This window comes from Dendronephthya gigantea, unplaced genomic scaffold (assembly GCF_004324835.1).
Source record: "Dendronephthya gigantea isolate DGI-Jeju-01 unplaced genomic scaffold, DenGig_1.0 000047F, whole genome shotgun sequence".
NCBI classification, from domain to species: domain Eukaryota; kingdom Metazoa; phylum Cnidaria; class Anthozoa; order Malacalcyonacea; family Nephtheidae; genus Dendronephthya; species Dendronephthya gigantea.
The window spans coordinates 742,740-761,526 of record NW_021163057.1 but is presented as its reverse complement, the minus strand read 5'-3'; the positions used below and the strand labels follow the sequence as shown (position 1 = coordinate 761,526).

General features: G+C 37.0%; 4 protein-coding genes across 7 annotated transcripts; 2 read left to right on the top strand and 2 right to left on the bottom strand.

Moving 5' to 3' along the window:
- The first annotated feature begins 108 nt into the window (after positions 1–108).
- On the top strand, positions 109–2,037 carry LOC114527912 (ras-related protein Ral-A-like). The gene is made up of 2 exons (XM_028549631.1): positions 109–319; positions 609–2,037. The coding sequence occupies exons 1-2, from the start codon at positions 215–217 to the stop codon at positions 1,098–1,100; spliced, it is 597 nt and encodes a 198-aa protein (XP_028405432.1). The 5' UTR covers positions 109–214; the 3' UTR covers positions 1,101–2,037.
- Positions 2,038–3,077: 1,040 nt separating this feature from the next.
- LOC114527908 (CCA tRNA nucleotidyltransferase 1, mitochondrial-like) lies at positions 3,078–5,357 on the bottom strand. 2 transcript variants are annotated; one of them, XM_028549624.1, is made up of 3 exons: positions 5,291–5,357; positions 3,928–4,733; positions 3,078–3,766 (listed from the first exon to the last, which is right to left on the bottom strand). In XM_028549624.1, exons 1-3 carry the CDS (start codon positions 5,317–5,319, stop codon positions 3,255–3,257), a joined length of 1,347 nt encoding a protein of 448 aa, XP_028405425.1. In that variant the 5' UTR covers positions 5,320–5,357; the 3' UTR covers positions 3,078–3,254. The 2 variants fall into 2 exon arrangements, with proteins under 2 accessions (XP_028405425.1, XP_028405426.1); XM_028549625.1 differs by having other exon boundaries at positions 3,928–5,347.
- Positions 5,358–5,626: 269 nt separating this feature from the next.
- On the top strand, positions 5,627–17,511 carry LOC114527911 (MOB-like protein phocein). Its single transcript, XM_028549630.1, has 8 exons — positions 5,627–5,701; positions 11,362–11,424; positions 11,506–11,606; positions 11,818–11,860; positions 12,228–12,314; positions 13,968–14,047; positions 14,641–14,752; positions 16,406–17,511. The coding sequence occupies exons 1-8, from the start codon at positions 5,636–5,638 to the stop codon at positions 16,535–16,537; spliced, it is 684 nt and encodes a 227-aa protein (XP_028405431.1). The 5' UTR covers positions 5,627–5,635; the 3' UTR covers positions 16,538–17,511.
- On the bottom strand, positions 6,919–13,762 carry LOC114527910. 3 transcript variants are annotated; one of them, XM_028549628.1, is made up of 2 exons: positions 13,678–13,762; positions 6,919–7,944 (listed from the first exon to the last, which is right to left on the bottom strand). In XM_028549628.1, the coding sequence occupies exon 2, from the start codon at positions 7,925–7,927 to the stop codon at positions 7,052–7,054; it is 876 nt and encodes a 291-aa protein (XP_028405429.1). In that variant the 5' UTR covers positions 7,928–7,944; positions 13,678–13,762; the 3' UTR covers positions 6,919–7,051. The 3 variants fall into 3 exon arrangements, with proteins under 3 accessions (XP_028405429.1, XP_028405428.1, XP_028405427.1); XM_028549627.1 differs by lacking the exon at positions 6,919–7,944 and adding an exon at positions 8,817–9,790; XM_028549626.1 differs by lacking the exons at positions 6,919–7,944; positions 13,678–13,762 and adding exons at positions 8,817–9,790; positions 10,748–11,262.
- Positions 17,512–18,787: the final 1,276 nt, after the last annotated feature.

Sequence of the window (18,787 nt, the reverse complement as noted above, 5' to 3'; positions counted from 1 at the left end):
TGTTATAAGTGTTCTCCTGTTGCAGGGTTATGCATTACGTAAAGTTGCATTACGTTATCATTACATCAAGTACTTCCTTGTGCTTATATTTGTGACGTCACACGTCAAACCCAAACATATCCTTCACTTCGGTACATCAAAACTCTGTACAAAGCCGTATATTGTTCTACTATTTTCTTAATTTCTACACTTTACAAAACAATAAAAAGTAAATATGTCAAAGACCAAAGAAAAACAGACTGGACTGCATAAAGTTATCATGGTTGGAAGCGGCGGCGTTGGAAAATCCGCGCTTACTTTACAGTTCATGTATGATGAAGTAAGTTATAAAGACTCCACCCTCCACGAGAATTTTATTTTCTCAAATACCATGCTTGTTATTGAATCGATTGGTTTTTACGTTTTCAATTTCGCAAAGGCATTCTGTAGAAATCTTTATACATTAGATATGGTACTTCTTGCTAGCGTTTGCGACACTATTTTTGTTCCCCAGAACCCTAGTATATCTAGTCTCAACTTGTTTGTGACTGCGTGGATTACATGTCGAAATCGATTATTTATATATTTGTCTATGTAGACTGTGTTATAAACTCCTATTCGTTCTGTAGTTTGTGGAGGACTATGAGCCGACGAAAGCGGATAGCTATCGGAAGAAAGTCATGTTGGACGGGGAAGAATGTCAAATTGACATATTGGATACAGCGGGGCAAGAGGATTACGCTGCTATTCGCGACAACTATTTTCGCAGCGGCGAAGGCTTCTTGTGTGTATTTTCAATAACAGAAACTGAATCGTTTCAAGCCACTGGCGATTTCCGAGAACAAATACTACGTGTAAAGGGCGATGAAAACATCCCATTCTTGCTGGTTGGCAATAAGGCAGATTTGGCTGACAAACGTCAAGTAACACAAGAAGTAGCCAATGGCAAGGCTGAGGAGTGGAAGGTCCCATACGTTGAAACATCCGCAAAAACCAAGGAAAATGTTGATAAGGTATTTTACGATTTGATGCGAGAGATCCGCTCACGTAAAATGGAAGATGGCAGCAAGTCGACTAGCAAACCGAAAAAGGGTAAAAAAAGGAAATGTACTATACTGTGAGAAATTGGTTGGCAAATGTGGAACTGGTATCAGATACTCTTTGAGTATTAACATCTGCCAATACTTACAGCTTAGTAACATAGACATTGGAACTAAAATAACTCATTGAATTCACTTCGGACACTGAGAAAATGATTTGACAGAGACAAATATACATAATATGTAGAGATGTAAGACATTTCTAACTGAGATTATTAAAATCATGCACAACACATCTGCTTGCAAGGAGCATCTGTACTAAAACATTTATATGTATATTGGTGTTTTGCATACAGGTGTGTTGAATATCGCAAAAAAATGTTGTATTTCCTTGGTTGTTACTTAAGATCATATTTATTTTTTTTCAAATGCACCTTGTCAAAGTAGCTTTTGTAGGAAATTCCCATTGGTGAAAGGCTGGCGTTAGGATTAGAGAGCAACTACATGTTCAGATATTTTTTCACTAGGAGGGCAACTTGTGTAACATGTTTTTATTCTCACATCTTATTTGCATACCGATTTGCATTTGGCAAGCCACCTAAACTTAATTTTGTAGGAGAGCTGTAACTACTCTCATTTTCCTAGACAAGTTATCTGAACAACACACTTAATGTTGATTGTTTGCACAGAATACCTTATAAGTCCTCTACACATCCAACATAGTATTTTAGCAAATGTTTTTTCAGCACTTGTTAAAAGTATCCTAAACCCTGACCTAAAATGCAAAGCTCATCCTAATTATTCTTTGACCATAGTTCTGAACTGAACTCTAACCTTAGTCCTCACCCTTAGCCAAAAACAGGAATTGCCTATAATATGCAAGCCATACGACCCTTTGATGATTTTATTAATATTTGAGACCAGATTGAATTTCCTCATCTATTTTATTATATGCATGTTCCAAAAAAATCATTTAGGTATGTGTGTGTTTTTTACAAATTCTTTATACTACAGGGTGTCCCAAAAAAAAGAAAACTATTGAAATCACTCATTGTTAAAATTTGAATGCCGTGTTCACGAATTTCAGCCCGTGGGGATTTAATGCAACTCAGTAAAATGCTAAATGCTTTGTGTTGCTAGAGAAAGGGGACATGTCGAAGGTCATGGTCCTTGAGATGCACATTTAAATAATGTTATCCATATTTGTAAATTGTAAATATTGTTAATAAATATCATTTTTGCAAACAAGTAAATTTTGCAGCATCATATGCATGCATAAAAATGCTTATGGCAACCCCGATTTATACACTTGTGGGCCCAACAGAGTGCTTAGGCATTCAAACTCTAACAATGGCATTGTTATGGGTGATTTCAATAGTTTTCGTTTTTTTTGGGACACCCTGTAGAAAAAGTAAAATCTGATTTGATATTGGAATAGAGTTAACAAGAACACCTGTAATGCACCTCTTAATATATTGAAACAATAGGCATTGCTACTCACTGTTAATATTTTCGTTAATGAATATTTGTATAAGTTGCACACATATATAACTCTCATATATAAACTATATTCTTTTTCAAATAATCTAAGCTATGTGGCAAATAAATGCGTAACAAATTTTAGGTTTTTTACAATTTTTACTGTTCTGAAATGACTTTTATATGCCTTAATAATGTCAGGTTAAATATCTCCTGCCCCCTTGCAAAGAACTGTCAATTTTACAAGAACCTCAACCGAAACTGCAGAGTTTGAATTCGTAATCAAGATAGTTCAGATAGTCAACCTTCAATCGTGATTCGTTTTGAGGAATATTAGGCAACGAGAACAACAGTTTTCACAAAAAATTTCAAATTTTCTAGGGTTCTACATTAAACAACTAGCATAGATTTGGCTTACCTTAATAACAAGGCTTATTTATTTTTTCAACCACAGAACTGTAAACGTTGTGCACGTACGCAGGAAAGAGTTCAAAAACGCGGGAAAATTTCGCGCCAGAACCAAATGTGTTCGCAAAAGTAGCAAATTTATCAACAAATTGTAACAAAAAAATGCTGCTTGTCATTTTATTACTTTAAAAAAACTTTTGTATGCACAACAATTTTATCGTCATACACGACAACTAAGGCGAGGTATCTACTGGATATCCACAAATTTTATTTCAACGGCATGTTTTACCGGTGAGTAAAGTAAATAGTTATAGCAAATATGAATGCGCACTTAATTAGGTTGCTAGCTCACAGCAAGCCATCAATCTTCTCAAGAAGTTCCTGTCTTGACAACGTGTAATAGCTATCCTTCCACATTTCTTTGAGACGGTTTAATATTTTACCAAAGTTCGGTCCGGGTTTGATGTTGTGTTGCTTCAAGTCATTTCCATTGACGGGAAACTCGGCGATTTGCCACGTTTCAATGTCTTTCGCCAGATCCGATTTTCCTTCGTAGTAAAGTAATTCGATGACCTGACGACGGAGCTGTTCAGCGCACTTGGCTGGACAAGACACAAGAATATCTTGATATGGTTTAAGTGGAAAATCTGGGTGATCGTTTAAATGCCTATGGGTTGCAATAAACTTTCCGAGTAGTTTTTCTGCGTTGGATAGTTTCAATTTTTTCGCCAGCACTTCGGTGCTTTCGATATCATCCACAAGTGATACCAATAACGTCACCGCCTGGGGTGTGTGATTTTTCATCCTACACCAAACAGCTTCAAACTCCTCAAGTTTTCCTGAACATATTTCTGGAAGACCTAAAATACAAAGAGGTATGGTGCTACACATTAGTCCAAGCAGTAAAACCAAGACTTATGATATGGTATTTTTTTATGCCACAGAGTCGACAAGAATAGCAGAATACTAGGAGTAAGACCGATAAAAACTACAACAGGTATCGAGATTTAGAAAATTATACCTATACATTTGGCTACACCCAAGTTGTATATATGCTTCATTATCGAAGGTGCAAAGTTTCCAATCAATATTTTCGACATTTCCATCCATATTCTCTCGACTGCGATTTTTTCCAGACCGAAAGCCATTTCCCTAATGACTTCCAATGTTTCGCTATCATGTTTATCGGCGTCGGTAGCTATACGACCGTAAAATCGGAAATATCGTAGAATCCTTAGGAAATCTTCCCTAATCCTTTGTCCTGCGTCGCCAACAAATCTCACGCGACGGCACCTGAGGTCTTCTACGCCACCAAAGTAATCGTACAGGCAACAGTTTGTATCCATGCTCATTGCGTTAATTGTAAGATCTCGTCTTTCCGCATCCAGTCGCCAATCATTGGTGAACACAACTTTCGCCCACCGTCCATCTTGTTCCGTGTCGTATCTCAATGTCGTGACCTCAAAGTCGAAATGATCTAGATGTGCAGTCAATGTCCCATGTTCTAGCCCGGTCTCAATGAATCTAATACCATTCCGGACAAACACATCTTTCATTTGTTCTGGAGTGGCATTTGTACTTAAGTCTATATCTTTTGATTGCACTTCTAGAAGCAAGTCTCTGACAACCCCACCAACAAGGCGAATTTCGTAGCCGTTCTCTTGAAAAGCATTCGTGACTGTCAACAGCTCCGGAGTTAACACATCTTTAAGAAGTGGGGATTGCACTTTTTTGACAATGTTTTCTTTTGCTGTGGACATGTTCAAGAAACAACCAATACATGTGGTTCTGAGAATTTTACAGCTATATCTTTGCAACAAACTGCACCTGTTAAAACAGTGTCAGTGCATAAATACTCTGTATATAGATTATAGGTTGAATTATATCCATTCACAAAATATAGGAAAACTAGTTTCGTTTGTTTACTATTCACAATTCTAAAATAATTACAATGCTATTCGTCAATTAAGAGCGGGATGTGTAAAAGCTGATTTATACAAAAAATAGTTATACACTTGAATACAAAAGACTGAACTTGTATGCTTTATGTTAAACTTTACTATAGAGATTGAAAATTTACAGAAAGGCAATAATGAGCATATACAGTAGCAAGTAGACTAGATGTAAATTCATCATTCTGGTAAAAAATGTGAAAAAACATACCAAAGTGGTTAGTCTGTCACTGCTATAATTGACCAGTAAACAGGACACTAAATAGGGGCATATTCCTTTCACTAAAATGTCCTTCTATTTCCAATTTGGGAATCAAATCATACAATGATCTAATATCTTATTAAGATTGACAGATTTGACTTGTATTTATTTTCACTGCCGGAAATTGTGTACATCAAAAAATTGCAGTGAAAGTTATCAAGTATACTTACTTCTGTAAATTTCGCAAAAATAAAAACATCAAAACATTGTAAAATAGCAAAGTCTTTCATAATGTCTAGTTCCTACTAATTTTGATATCTGTTCACCCCCCGTATTTAGAAATTTGCTGAAAATTGATTTTACAAAAAATGCGCCTTAAATATCAATTATTGCAAAAATGTATACCCAAAATTCCAAGTTATTTTTACTATCTTGTTCCTGATAATCAAATCCAAACAATAACATCATATTTCTTCCAGACCACTGGGAGACAAACAAAGACAATTAGACAATAAGTCCATAGTGCAAGATCCTAAGACGGGGGGTTGTTCCAAAAACACTCAATCATTTCCAAGATGGCGAGCGTCGTACATTTGAGTGCACCAATAATCCGAAGAAATCGGCCTGGAACAAGAGCTGAGGTGTGTTGAAAACAAAGATTTGTATTCATTTAGTACGTTTATATAATAATGGCTTCATCAAATCATGTCCCCGGACTCAGGACTGTTCCAATTTTGCTTGATGGATTATTCTCATTGTGAGAACCGCTTATTGAGGTTTTCACATGAAATCCTATCTTCTAGTTTTTACTATTCTAGTTTTTATTATTTTATTAATGATCTGAAGCTCCTTTCTTAATTTGTCCGGTATTCTATATACATTAACATAGTGCGAGTCGGACTGTCAGAGTCTCGATCATTTCATATTATGGATTTTTGGTATGTGGAATGCATTCTGGTGTCTGTGTGAAACTGCACACTGTCATTAAAACGATCCAATAAACAGATAGATATTGCAGTAGTGGTTACATCTCAGCCAGGGTGCATTTTAAGTAGCCTAAGGGCTCTTCACAGCATGGATTATTGAGATTTATTACATAGCATAAACTGGACTTTGAGGTATTGAAATGAGTAAATAACACGATTCTGGTAGTCGTGTAATCATCCTAACAATAGCATGTTATTGTGGTAAATGTCCATCATGGCGGACGGTTGTGCTGATTTTAGCTCCGATAATTTGGTGAATTAACATTAAGACTTCTTTCAATACCTCAAAGTCCATTTTATGCTTCGTTAAATCTCAGTAACCTGGCTCATGTGAACAGCCCCTCAGCTGAAGATCTTCAGCATGGAGTTCAGGAGTTAAAAAATTGTAATATATTTTATAGTAAAATTTGGTGTCTTTTCTGTGTTTTAGTGTATACTTAGCATGGAATGCACAATGGCATCCCAGAGCTTGGAATATTTTAGTAGAATATTATAGTTTTGATAATCTTTATAGACTGTCACCCGACAAACAGTTAAATTTAGTAACCTTCAAAGGAACCAAGCAGGCTGGGGCTCATGCATGTGGGTGATGCATTTAGTATGCTGTCTCTTATCATTGAATTAAGCCAGTCACATGCATCAACAACAGGCATAGATCACCATCATGCATGAACCCAACAGTGTACTCATCATTATCAACTTGCCTATGATTTGAGGGTTCTCCAGTAAATTCTAACCAACACCAGCAGGCAATTGCAAAGAATATAGCATGAAACATCCGGTGAAACGCAAATGATCAAAACAAGACAAGAATTAGTTTCTGACCATGAAATCATCATCTAATTTTTATTTGTAATAAAATTAAAATATAAACCCAACTTGTCTCAACTCGTTTTACAACATGTGTTCATAAGTCTGAAGTCCTGTCCTCTGAAATTTATTCGACCGTCTGGGTTGAGTTAAGCAATGTAAACTACAAAGACTAAAAAAGTAACATGTTTGCGTTCAATTCGTCTTGACACGATGCCCTGTTGCAAAAACAGCGATAGTTATAATGATAAACATGACATCATACATAATGAGAAGGTTGGAGAATGCTTGTGGTATTTGTGAAGTGATCCAGAGAAAAACATAGACTGGAATATTCCACATCATACGGTAGCATACTGCGGCAATGGGAAAGGAATCGTTTTCGGATCCCGAGGCGAAGATTTGAAGAACGCCGTGAACTGACAAGGTAAAGAAAAAAGATCGCAACAGGCCCTCTACATGACTTCCTTGGATGCTACTTGGGACAATACCGTTGTTCATCAAGATCGAAGGCGCCAGTAGAAATATGATAAACTGAGCATATCCAAGAGCCTGGAAGATGGTGTAGCGCAGCGGCCTTTGAGAAGATGGGATTGTGATAGACAATATATCTTGGTAACATTTCACGAACGAGGCGTCTTTAGTTTCTCGTGACCAAATGACATAAGTGAGAATGCCAAGTCCGCTGTCGAGTGTGGCAATCAAGAGCGCAAAGCGAGCATTGATTATTTTCTTTGCGTAAAACCATATTAAAACAACGTTCACTAACAGCACGCGGCCAGGGAAGGTTCCTAGCAATGGTCCGTGGTTGGGAAATTGACTTGACTTATGTCTCGACAGAACCAAATAGTACAATCCAATGCCGACCAAACCGGACCCGAACAGAATGAAATATCCCATGTCACCAGCGGGAATATCCATTTTAACAACTGCGTTCCAGAATTCTGGTGCGAAGGTCATACTCAGTCCGCTTATAACGTACGCGGTCAAAGCAGTTACGAAGTTGAAGCGTTGAGTATAGGTCAGCGGTCGTTCTGGTTTTAGAGAAAACATATGTTTCATGAGGTCCATTGTGGAAATTTGTTCGTCTGAAATTGAAATATAAAATTCTATATAGTATCTATATATATATACATAGACAACGAAGTTACATTAAAAAAGTTTAGATTTGTACGTAACTTCTGAAATTATAAAGAGGTCCATGCAACTTCTGAAATATCTGTTCACGATCCAATTTTGTTGGATCCAACTCGTATTTGACTGATTGAATGTAGTCTTTTATTGAAAAAGCAGTGCTGCATTAGCTTTGGTTGATTTATTACCTATGCATATAGCTACATTTGCATACAAGTCGACAGATTATAAAATATTCATCAATGTGAATTAAATCCGACAAAATTAAATCGTAAAATAGACAAGATTCATATACCATAAACTGTCCTGACGAAGGTCCTAATGTAAAGTCTAGACTCACGAGAAGTTTTTTTAGAGGATTTAATAAGAAGTGCCATTTAGTAAAATATACAGTATTCAGTAACACAAGATAGTCGCACACTAAACGATTAGATTAAGTTTCTTGCCTAGCGAACTTTTCTTTTTGATGGTAACTGATGCAACCAAAGCAGATATCGAGTTTTGTCTTCGATGCTGTTTCGTACAGTTGCAGTGAAGTGCAGCACAAATAATATACACCAGGTCCACTCAAATCGGAATCTCTTAAATTCATGATTCTGTCCACCGTTACTTCGGCCAGTCCATTCTATCAACATCAGAGATCCTACTATATATTCCTACTACTCTAACAAAGTACAACCGAATAAAATTTTAAAAATAGTTTTCTTAACTTATGCAAATACTCACAACTTAATTTGTATTCCTTTTACAACTATAGACATTTTCAGCTTGTATGCAAATTAACCATTTCAAATCACATGGTCTGAAATGGTTAAGTTTTATTGGCTATCCCATGGTCACAACATCTGAGATTTGCATGCAAGCTGAAAAGGTCTATTGCTGGTCAAAGCTATATATTTCGCGCTTAGTTTTTCTTGTCAACTCGATGTCCTGTTGCAAAAAGTGCCATAGTAATAATCATAAACGTGACATCATACATAATGAGAAGGTTGGAAAGTGCTCTTGGGATTTGCGAGGTGATTGAGAGGAAGATAAAGAGTGGAATGTTCCACATCATACGATAACACACTGCTACCATAGGAAAGGAATCGTTTTGCGATCCTGAGGCAAGAATTTGTAGGACAGCATGAACTCCCATGGTGAAGAAAAAGGATCGAAACAGACCCTCTACATGACTTCCTCGGATGCTACTTGGGACAACACCGCTGGTCATCAAGAGCAAAGGCGCCAGAAAGCTCGCGAAAAACTGAGCATATCCAAGAGCCTGGAAGATGGTGTAGCGCAGTGGCCTTTGGGAAGATGGGATAATGGTAGACCAGATGTCGCGGCAAAACTTCACGAACGACGCGTCTTTAGTCTCTCGTGACCAAATGACGTAAGTCTGCAGGGCAAGTACGCTGTCCAGTGTGGTAATCAAGAGCACAAAGCGAGCATTGATTATTTTTATTGCGTAAAACCATATTAAAACAACATTGACTAACACCAGTCGACCAGCGACAGTTCCAAGCAAAGGACTGTGGTTAGGAATTTGGCTTGACTTATGCCTTGATATAACCAAATAACAAAATCCGATGGTGGTCAAACCGGACCCAGTAAGAGTGAAATATCCCATATCATGAGGAGAAAGATCCAGGTTGATAATTGCGTTTCCGAAACCTGGTGCGAATGTCAGACTCAGTCCCCCAATAACGTACGCGATCAAAGCAGTTACGAAGTTGAAGCGTTGAGTAGAGGTCAGCGGTCGTTCTGGTGGTACAGAAAACATCTTTCTCATAACGTCCATTGCGATGATTTGCTCGTCTAAAATTGAAGTGGAAGTTGAATCTGAGGTGATCTTGTGTGGAACAGCTATCTGTCACATTTCGTCTAATTAACTGATTATTACTTAAATTCGATTATTTCTTTAGTTGCGGTTGATGACGCACGTTCTGTGGGGCGCGCGCCAGACGCACTGTGATATCCAATTTTGTTTTTGAGCGAAAGTGTCCCAGTTTTTTTTTTATTTTTTAATCAAAATTTACTGCAATTTATTTGACTTGTCAATTGTTACTGGTCAATAGAATTCGCTACGGCCGAATTTTCACAATTGAAAGAAAATCAGGTGAAAAATTTCGATCGAATAAAAATAACGCCCAGCGGAAAACCGCCTGGATTTATGTTTGGGAACCATTTTATGGAGGACGGTCGCTCCGTGTTGTGTCGTAACATGTCAAGGTGGCTGATGTGATAGAATATTTCTATTTGTGTGCAGTCAACAGAATCGATTTGAATACAGAATCTTTTAAAAACACGTTTGCAACCGTACGACACTTGTCATCAGTAAAAATGACTCGTTTACGACAGTTACGTATAAATGGAAACCAAGTTTAAAGGTTCCTATCAGGTCAATTCGTGGGAAATCGGTTTTTCATATGCCAGATTATGCAAAACAACTAATTATAACGTCTCACGGCATATGGATTAATGATGCGGTTTATAATATTGCTGCAACGTATATTGATTTCGTTAAGCTAAGATATGAAAACATAAAGTTAATCTTACGTGTCTTTTAAATTTTAAAGCAGGTCCAGTCTCCCTCAATCTGTGCTATTAAACTATCGATATATAGTACGTAAAATACACGACTGTATACTTCGGGATATATATTTCGTAACGACTCTTCACAATTTTAGTTGTATAAACAATGCTATAGTTGTTCAAAAGCATCTTGCAGTTACAAGTTACATACGTGCTATGAACGAGTAGTAAATTGCCTACCGAATTCGTTTATTTGTGTCAGCTATGATACAGCCCAAAGCAGGTATCGAGTTTTGTCTTTGATGTTGCTTCGTTTCAAACGTTCACACACAGTCGCGATGCCTATATATTCATATATTCATGTTTCCATACACGTTACAACATACAATCGTTTTCAAAAGAAATCAGTCGAGCATAAGACAAATACATGAATATGCACTCCCAAATTAAGCTTCTAGCTATGGCCCCGCTTGGATCTCTTCAGCGATTTTTCACACAACGTACAATACAATTCCACATTTGAGAGATGTAAATTTGTGTTTCTTGCTCTCCATGGACGTTTCTTGCACTTACATTTTAAAGACTCTTCACTAATTTACGTCTCTTAAAAGTAGAATTGCATTGCAAGTTGCAACAGAGGCTTTAAGATATTGTTAAATCATGCATCGTTACTGTGTTAATTCTTAACTACAGTCAATACTCGTTGATAGATATTCAGACAGCCCAAACTATCCCGCCCTAATTTGGACAAACTGCATGAACATGGATGCGAAAGAAATGAGGCTTCAGAGAAAAAGCTATCCTGTCTTTCGTAACTTGCGTGAACGCAATCTTAATAAGTGTGTTTTTTGTAGGCGATGTACAGTTGGCCCGATGAACCTTTTGAGGAAATGGATAGCACACTAGCAGTACAACAAGTGAGTGAAATTTCCGATATGCTCGAATGAACAAACTCATCGTTTCTTGCTATTCGAAATGTAATTATTCTTGTTATTTAGTACATCCAGCAATTGATAAAATCTGATTTTGAAAATATATCGTTGATACTGGAACCACCTGAGGGGCAGGACGAGGGTGTGTGGAAATACGAACAGTTAAGGTAAAAAAGAAGTAGATATAAAACAGAGTATATTTTAGTGTATTAAACCGGTTTGTGGGAATTAGGTAATTTTAGTGTGGACCTACCCCATGAGTCCATGAACTGTTATGTATGCTCCTATGTCATAATTCATTTGCTTTAAAATGTAAATTAGTGTTGAAAACCCCATTTTAGGGAACACAATAAAGTTCGCTGTTTCTATTGTTTTTAGACAGTTTTGTTTACAATTGAATGACCTTGCGGTAAAGTTACAGGTAGGTAACGATGAGGTTACCGGCTATGGCTATGAGATGGCAGCGGGTGCCTTCAAAATTTGGCTTCCGAACAACCAAAACCTGAAGTCCAGTTTTATTCATATCAATGCATGACGAGATCATATCTAATACCATGTTTCTGCATGGCAATACCATCGCCGAATTATTTCCATGGTTGTCTGCATGATCAACCCAGTTAAAATGGTGTTGTATACATGGCAGAGAAAAACGAGACCTAGAGTCTTACCCATCTACAGGAATAATCACGCACAGCCCTAAACATCCTTATAAACATCCCAGCATACATCTATGGTAGAAAGCATTTACGAACAAGTTACACCGAAATCAATGCTGGATTCTCCTTTAGGTTGACTGCTTTCCTGACGTTTGTACTCAGATGACCGCTACAGAACAGTGGATATTTCTCTGTGCCGCTCATAAAACGCCCAAAGAGGTTTCATTTTTACACGTATATAAAAATTCTGTGCTGTAACGTATTTTCTGGCAAAGCATGTTCCCGATTGGTCAATCGGTGCCATTGCATGGCCAATCAGAAGTGTTCTTTGCCCGCAAACTACGTCACAACGCAGACCAGTGGACTCTATATATACGGAAGGCTCGCTCCAGTTCAAAGTGTGAAGCCTTCATGGAACTCCACGAAGCGTAAAATGCGCGAAACGCGCGTGGAAATTAAAAACACGAATTATAAAACTATGACGAAAAATAAAAAAGCTAACATTTCGGACGTTACAAAGTTTTTAAAATAGAAAGTTTTTAAAAATGAATACATACAATTTCTTACAACCTTACCTGGCAATTTTATTCTTTCTAGAGAGGTAACTTATGCCGTATATTTGTGTTGTGTTTACAAAACTGACCGAGTTCTACTCCCACACGTTGCCGCCATATTGAATTTTAACCGCTCGTGCGTGGAGGTCTGGGGCCGGTTGTTCGAAAGGCGTTTAGCTTGAACGGTGGATAAGCCAAAGTTTAAAATTACTCTCATGCATCTTGTGAATGACTAAATCTGCATCTTATGCATTAAATATGTACTTCCATTGACAATTAAGCTATTTACATCGAAATATTTCAGCTCAGTTGTTCTATAAATATATAGTTTTGCTTTCCATTTTGAACTTATCCACCGTTTAAGCTAAACGCCTTTCGAACAACCGGCCCCCGGTTCGGTACCCAAGCAGCCTTCATGATCCGCCATGTTTGGCTTCACTTTTAGATTACGCAATGTACTAGAGCGAGCCTCCATATATATAAAGTTCACTGACACATCTGCATATAATCTCCATAGACTCTCTGGACAGATTGTTGTAATGAGCAAAGTCCAAGAGTCGATTAAACGCAACAATAGGTGAATAACGCCTTCGCAAATTCACACGCCGATCAAACATAAGTAAGATTAATTTACAGTTATAACGATACAATGTTTTTTTTTGTTGATTTCCGTTGGAATTGGGGTTAGGGTTTGGTAGTCATAATAGAAAGATTCATTAGATTGGTATTGTTGTGGATGTTAGGATATGTTTTTACGTACATATGGTTACAAGTTCGAACTACACCATTTATGGCAACTCATTTATTAGGACCTATATTTGATACTTTTTTCCAACTGTTTCCGGCTTGAACTTGAAATGTGTCTGATTTCCACTCGAAATCAAGTCATCAAGACCCTTACCATGCGTTAATATATTAATCATATACATACACATGAATACAATTTACCACTCCGCGCGACTGAAGCCCAGTCTGCCCAGACGAGAGAACAACGAACCAGCTTCTACAACAAGATGAACGTAACTTACTTTAGTTACACACTCCAAACTTGAATAGACAAAGGTTATTTGTCCGTGTAAATTTACTGCAGACTCTTTAGCGTTCTTGCTCTGCTTGAGTTACACAATCTACTGACATCTGACACTTTGGACTGACGGACTTATTAAAATAATATAGACGCGTTAATTTAATAATATTGATACGTTACATGACATCACCACCACGTATACGTTTCAAACCAAGACAGTGTACAACCCAGGTCCCAGGAGTTGCATTCTCGTGTTTTTATTTTCAACTATTCGTCTCATTTTTTTACTAGTGCCCTGCTTTAGATTACACAAGGCACACCTTGGATGGTGCTGCGTCGCTTCTCAACAGTAATAAATACTTTCCTAGCAGGTACTGTATGGTTTGGTACTGCTATATAAGGTCACATAAATGGGAATAAGCGGAAGGCCCCCAGTGAAGAAATTTCCCCCAATTTAGTGTAGGTTTTGTAACTTAGTAGAATTATTAAATTTGAGCAAACGCCCGCGAAAAGTAATATAAAAGGCGATGCAGAGACAAGAGTGCGTGTATATCGATTCAGAGAGTATATTGACTATTGATCGTAATTACATTAAAAAAGCACTTGAATTCACTTGAATTTGTTTTGAAATTCACCACACACGTGCCTTGTTGCTGTTTGGAAATAATACATCATAGGGCTGTTACAAACGGGCTGTCACAAATGCCTAAACTCCAGAACAACGCTTGTTGCGGATGTAAAGACCAATTATGACTACATAGTGTAACAGGCAATTTCACAGCTAGCGCGTGTATTGTGTGGCCATAATTATGTAAACTTCGAGTTTTCACATAATTGTGCACCGTGTAAAAACCTTTTGTTGGAACGTTTTGCCGCAATGCCGCGTAACAACCAGAAACAATGATGCTTGCATGCTTGCTTGTTTGTCGTCAGCCATCTTTATAGGTCTAGTTTTCAATTTAAGGGTAACCATCAAGGAATCGTCGATCTCAAAGCTTGGTTCTGTTTGTCGTAGAATATACAGGATATTTTCCCATGCTTATTATCATCATCGCCGGATTTACGATGAGTTTGAGGTGTGTACTTGTGTTGTTTTTTGACGAAAATGAATGCCTTGCCGTCCCGGTGAAAATCGTGAACGCAAAAAGAAGGTGAAATTAAATCAATGCATAACAGAATACTCTGTTACATACGATATATTGTTCAAAGAGTGTCATATTTAAACTTGATAATGCGCTGTTTTGAGATCCTAACTTAAATCTACTAGAGAGCGTTTTCTGTGGCATCCTTTATGGATGTATATGAGAGTATAACTGCATTCCATGCATCAATCTTATCCTTTTTATCCACCTTTGTATTTACACGTCTGTTTCTAATGTACACCATTAATACCTTTGCAGAGGAACTTATTTTCATCAATTTTTATATTTACTGATTTGCATATATTTGTAATTCCAAATATTCCTTCATGACATGTGCATCAATGACTAGATTTTCCTAGCCATTACCAGAAATTTGCGACATGATAATTTGCATTTATACTAATTTGCATTTAACTTTCAGCATAATGGCCTTCAACTTTTACTATTAAATACATATAGTAAATACACAAAACCTTAAAATGTCGTTGCCCTAGAACTTGCCCACTGTTTGCCGACCTCTGGGTCAATGGAACAGCCGTTTCCCAACGTTTTAATGATCGAATTACTTACCTTAGGTATTTCTACGTTCGGCCAACTGATTGTGAACAAATGTGTATATAGCCTTCGTATTGTTCAAGTTCCTGATAAGACTGATAATATTTCTTAAAGTGATTGCAGTGAAAATCCGAGCCGTACAGAAAAGTTTATACACAAATACGAAAGACAATATCTTTAACAACTTTTTTTGGTATATTACACGTCAATTCATCAACTACCTGAATCGAAATATTCGAATCAATGTGAGCGATTTTATAAGTTCGTTGACAGAACACGGACAAAACTTTCAGCAATATATTTTTAAATTTGGCAGATTACAGAAATGCCCAGGCAAAAAAATTCGGCCACCAAAACGTTTATAAACAGCTGCTCTACCGATCTAGAGGTCGGCAAACAGTAGGCAAGGTCTAGGTCAACGGCATTTTTAAGTTTTGTATATTTACTATATATATTTTATAGTAAATGTTGAAGGCCATTATGCTGAAAGTTAAATGCAAATTAGTATACATGCAAACTATCATGTCGCAAATTTCTGGTAATGATGTGCATCAATGACTAGATTTTCGTAGCCCTAAAATTAATGTTGCAAATGGACCGTTTGCATAATAGACCAACTTTTTATTTAGGTGACAAAAAGGGAATTTCCAAACAGTACATACCAAAATTAGTAAAATTGCCAAGTTTGGCTGCGAAATATTGTAAGGCGCGGAAAATATAGCCATGCGAATATGGCAATTTTGTATACCTTTAACTTACGGCCGGACGTGTGTAATTAAATTAATTACACGCTTCCGGCCGTAGTAAAAAAGTATACAAAATTGCCAAATTCGCGTTGCTATATTTTCCGTACTAGTTGACATTTTGCAACCAAACCTGGCAATTATACTAATTTTGGTATGCTCTTTTTACCTGTGGTGGTTTATTTCTTCCTGAATGCCTAGATAATAAGTTGGTCTATTACGCAATTGGTCCATTGCATGATTGTGATTTTGCCGCCTTTAATAACTTTTGCAATGCTGCATTTTGTAGGCAGAGACGAATTTATGTCGTCGGTTCACCGCGTATGTTTTAAAGTACGAATTAATGGCCCAAGAGAGTCTCATAGTACCTACGGATCAGAATCGTCCGGAAATTGGAAGTGAAATGGAAAGTGGTGTTTAACCTCGTGCATTTTGGTCTTTAATTTATTCATGTAATACCGAATCTGTATATAGAATCTGCACGAATTAGAGGTCTTGCTCGCGTTGGGGCCAAATTTTCGAAAATTCTTCCACTCGTGCAGGCTCGTAATGTCAGCGATTACCTTCCGTAAAATTTGGGTCAGAAATGCAAGAGTTGAGAACGTAGAGTTTCACTGGTGCTACGTCTGTGCATGAGCCGCTGTACTAAGGTAACACGGATAAGATTACTATAATAATAACTAGAATAATTAACTAATAATTAGGATAGCTATACTAATGCTATGTTCTTTTTCAAAAAATATAAGATATCTGGCAAAATAAATGCGTATCAAATTTTAGGTTTTTTACAAAAATAACCTTCCGTGTTACATGTCTGTCCATGCATCGAAGCACAAATATGAAATCTTTTATTCTATTTTGCTAATTTAAGTGTTTACTGTGCACAATTGTAAAAGTATTACAATACTGTTTCTCAATGATTTACAAAAAATGGTTGTACACTTTGTATATAAAATATAATATAGCTACTCACTGTATATGAGCTATTCCGCAATCTGATTGGTCGAGCTACCCAGCGTACATCAGCTCGTATACGGTGCGTAGCAAAACCAAATATATTATAAAACGATTATACCACTCGTCTCGTCGTATATGGCTAGCTCATATATGGTTCATATATTACTCGAGCTCGTGGTATAATTGTTAAATAGACCATGCTGCGTTAAATAGACCATGAGCATATACAGTAGCAAGTATATTTATCATTCTGGTCAAAATTGTGAATAAACATACCAAATTGGTTAGTCTGTCACTGCTTTGACCAGTAAATATGACACTAAAAGGAGCGTCTGTGTGAGATTTCACACTGTCATTTAAACGACCCAAATAACAGATAAATATTTCAGTAGCGATTACATCCCTGGGGCCGGTTGTTCAAAAGCCGGTTAACGCTAACCCAGGGTCAAAAATGCCTAACCCAGGGTTAAATTTTAAACCTTGGTTGATTTGCGTTGCACAAAGCTCGGTTAGCGTTAACCCTGGGTTAAAATTGGTAAAAAATTAACCCTGCTAGCTAGGTGGGTTAACTTTTTAATCCTGGGTTGACTTCGATTCAAAATGGATGAATAAGGAGCTGAAACACGTAGACACGTATAATTCGTCATGAATTTAACACTTTTGAAAGGTTTTACGAATAATTTCGACAGCAAAGAATTATTTAAGTTTGACTTCGTTCGGTTTCAGCTGATGTATTGATTTATTTATCTTCGCTTCAATGCAATACACGATAAATTAATACAACCATACAAATTGAAACATCGTAATCGAAATATTTGTTTCGCCGATGCTAAAATTTGATTCTTTTGATTGGCAGCAAGTGGTAAGGCTACGTTTGTTCCTGAATTTTGAATAATCAAAGAATGCCTGAAATTTTAAAATAGATTGTTTATAATTTGCCTAATTTTGTTTCACATCGACATTGTTTATCATACAAAATGGCCTTTCTTTTCGGTTCTTTCCAAAATTCCATGCACGGAAATTGCTGTTCAAAACAACGTACCTTCGACCCTGCTCTCACGGCATATAATCTTTCGACTGACAATATAATTATCCTCGTCGGGTAAAGTTTTGACGCTCGTTCATTGACCAATCGAAAACGTTCTTATATCCAATTTAGTCCTTAAAATACATTTAATCTTAGGTTAAACATTTTAACTCTCGGTTAACTAACCCTACCGCTAACCCTGCTTTGAACAACACAGTTTTAACCCAGGTTTAGCTAACCTAGAGTTAAGGATTTTAACCCAGGTTTAGCACTAACCCAGGATTAAATTTAACCTGCTTTTGAACAACCGGCCCCAGGTGCATTTTAAGTAAACTAAGCTGAAGATCTTCGGCGTGGAGTTACAAAATTATATTATATTTTATAGTAAAATTTGGTGTATTTTCGGTGTATTACTGTATACTTAACATGGAATGCACTATGGAATCCCAGAGCTTGGAATAGTTTTAGTAGAATATTATAGATTTGATAATCTTTATGTATTGTCACCCGACAGACAGTTGAATTTAGTAACTTTCAAAGGAACCAAGCAGGCTGATGTCTCATGCATGTGGGTGGTGCATTTAGTGTGCTGTCTCTTATCATTGAATTAAGCCAGTCACATGCATTAAGAACAGGCATAGATCACCGTCATGCATGAACCCAACAGTGTACTCATTATCATTACCA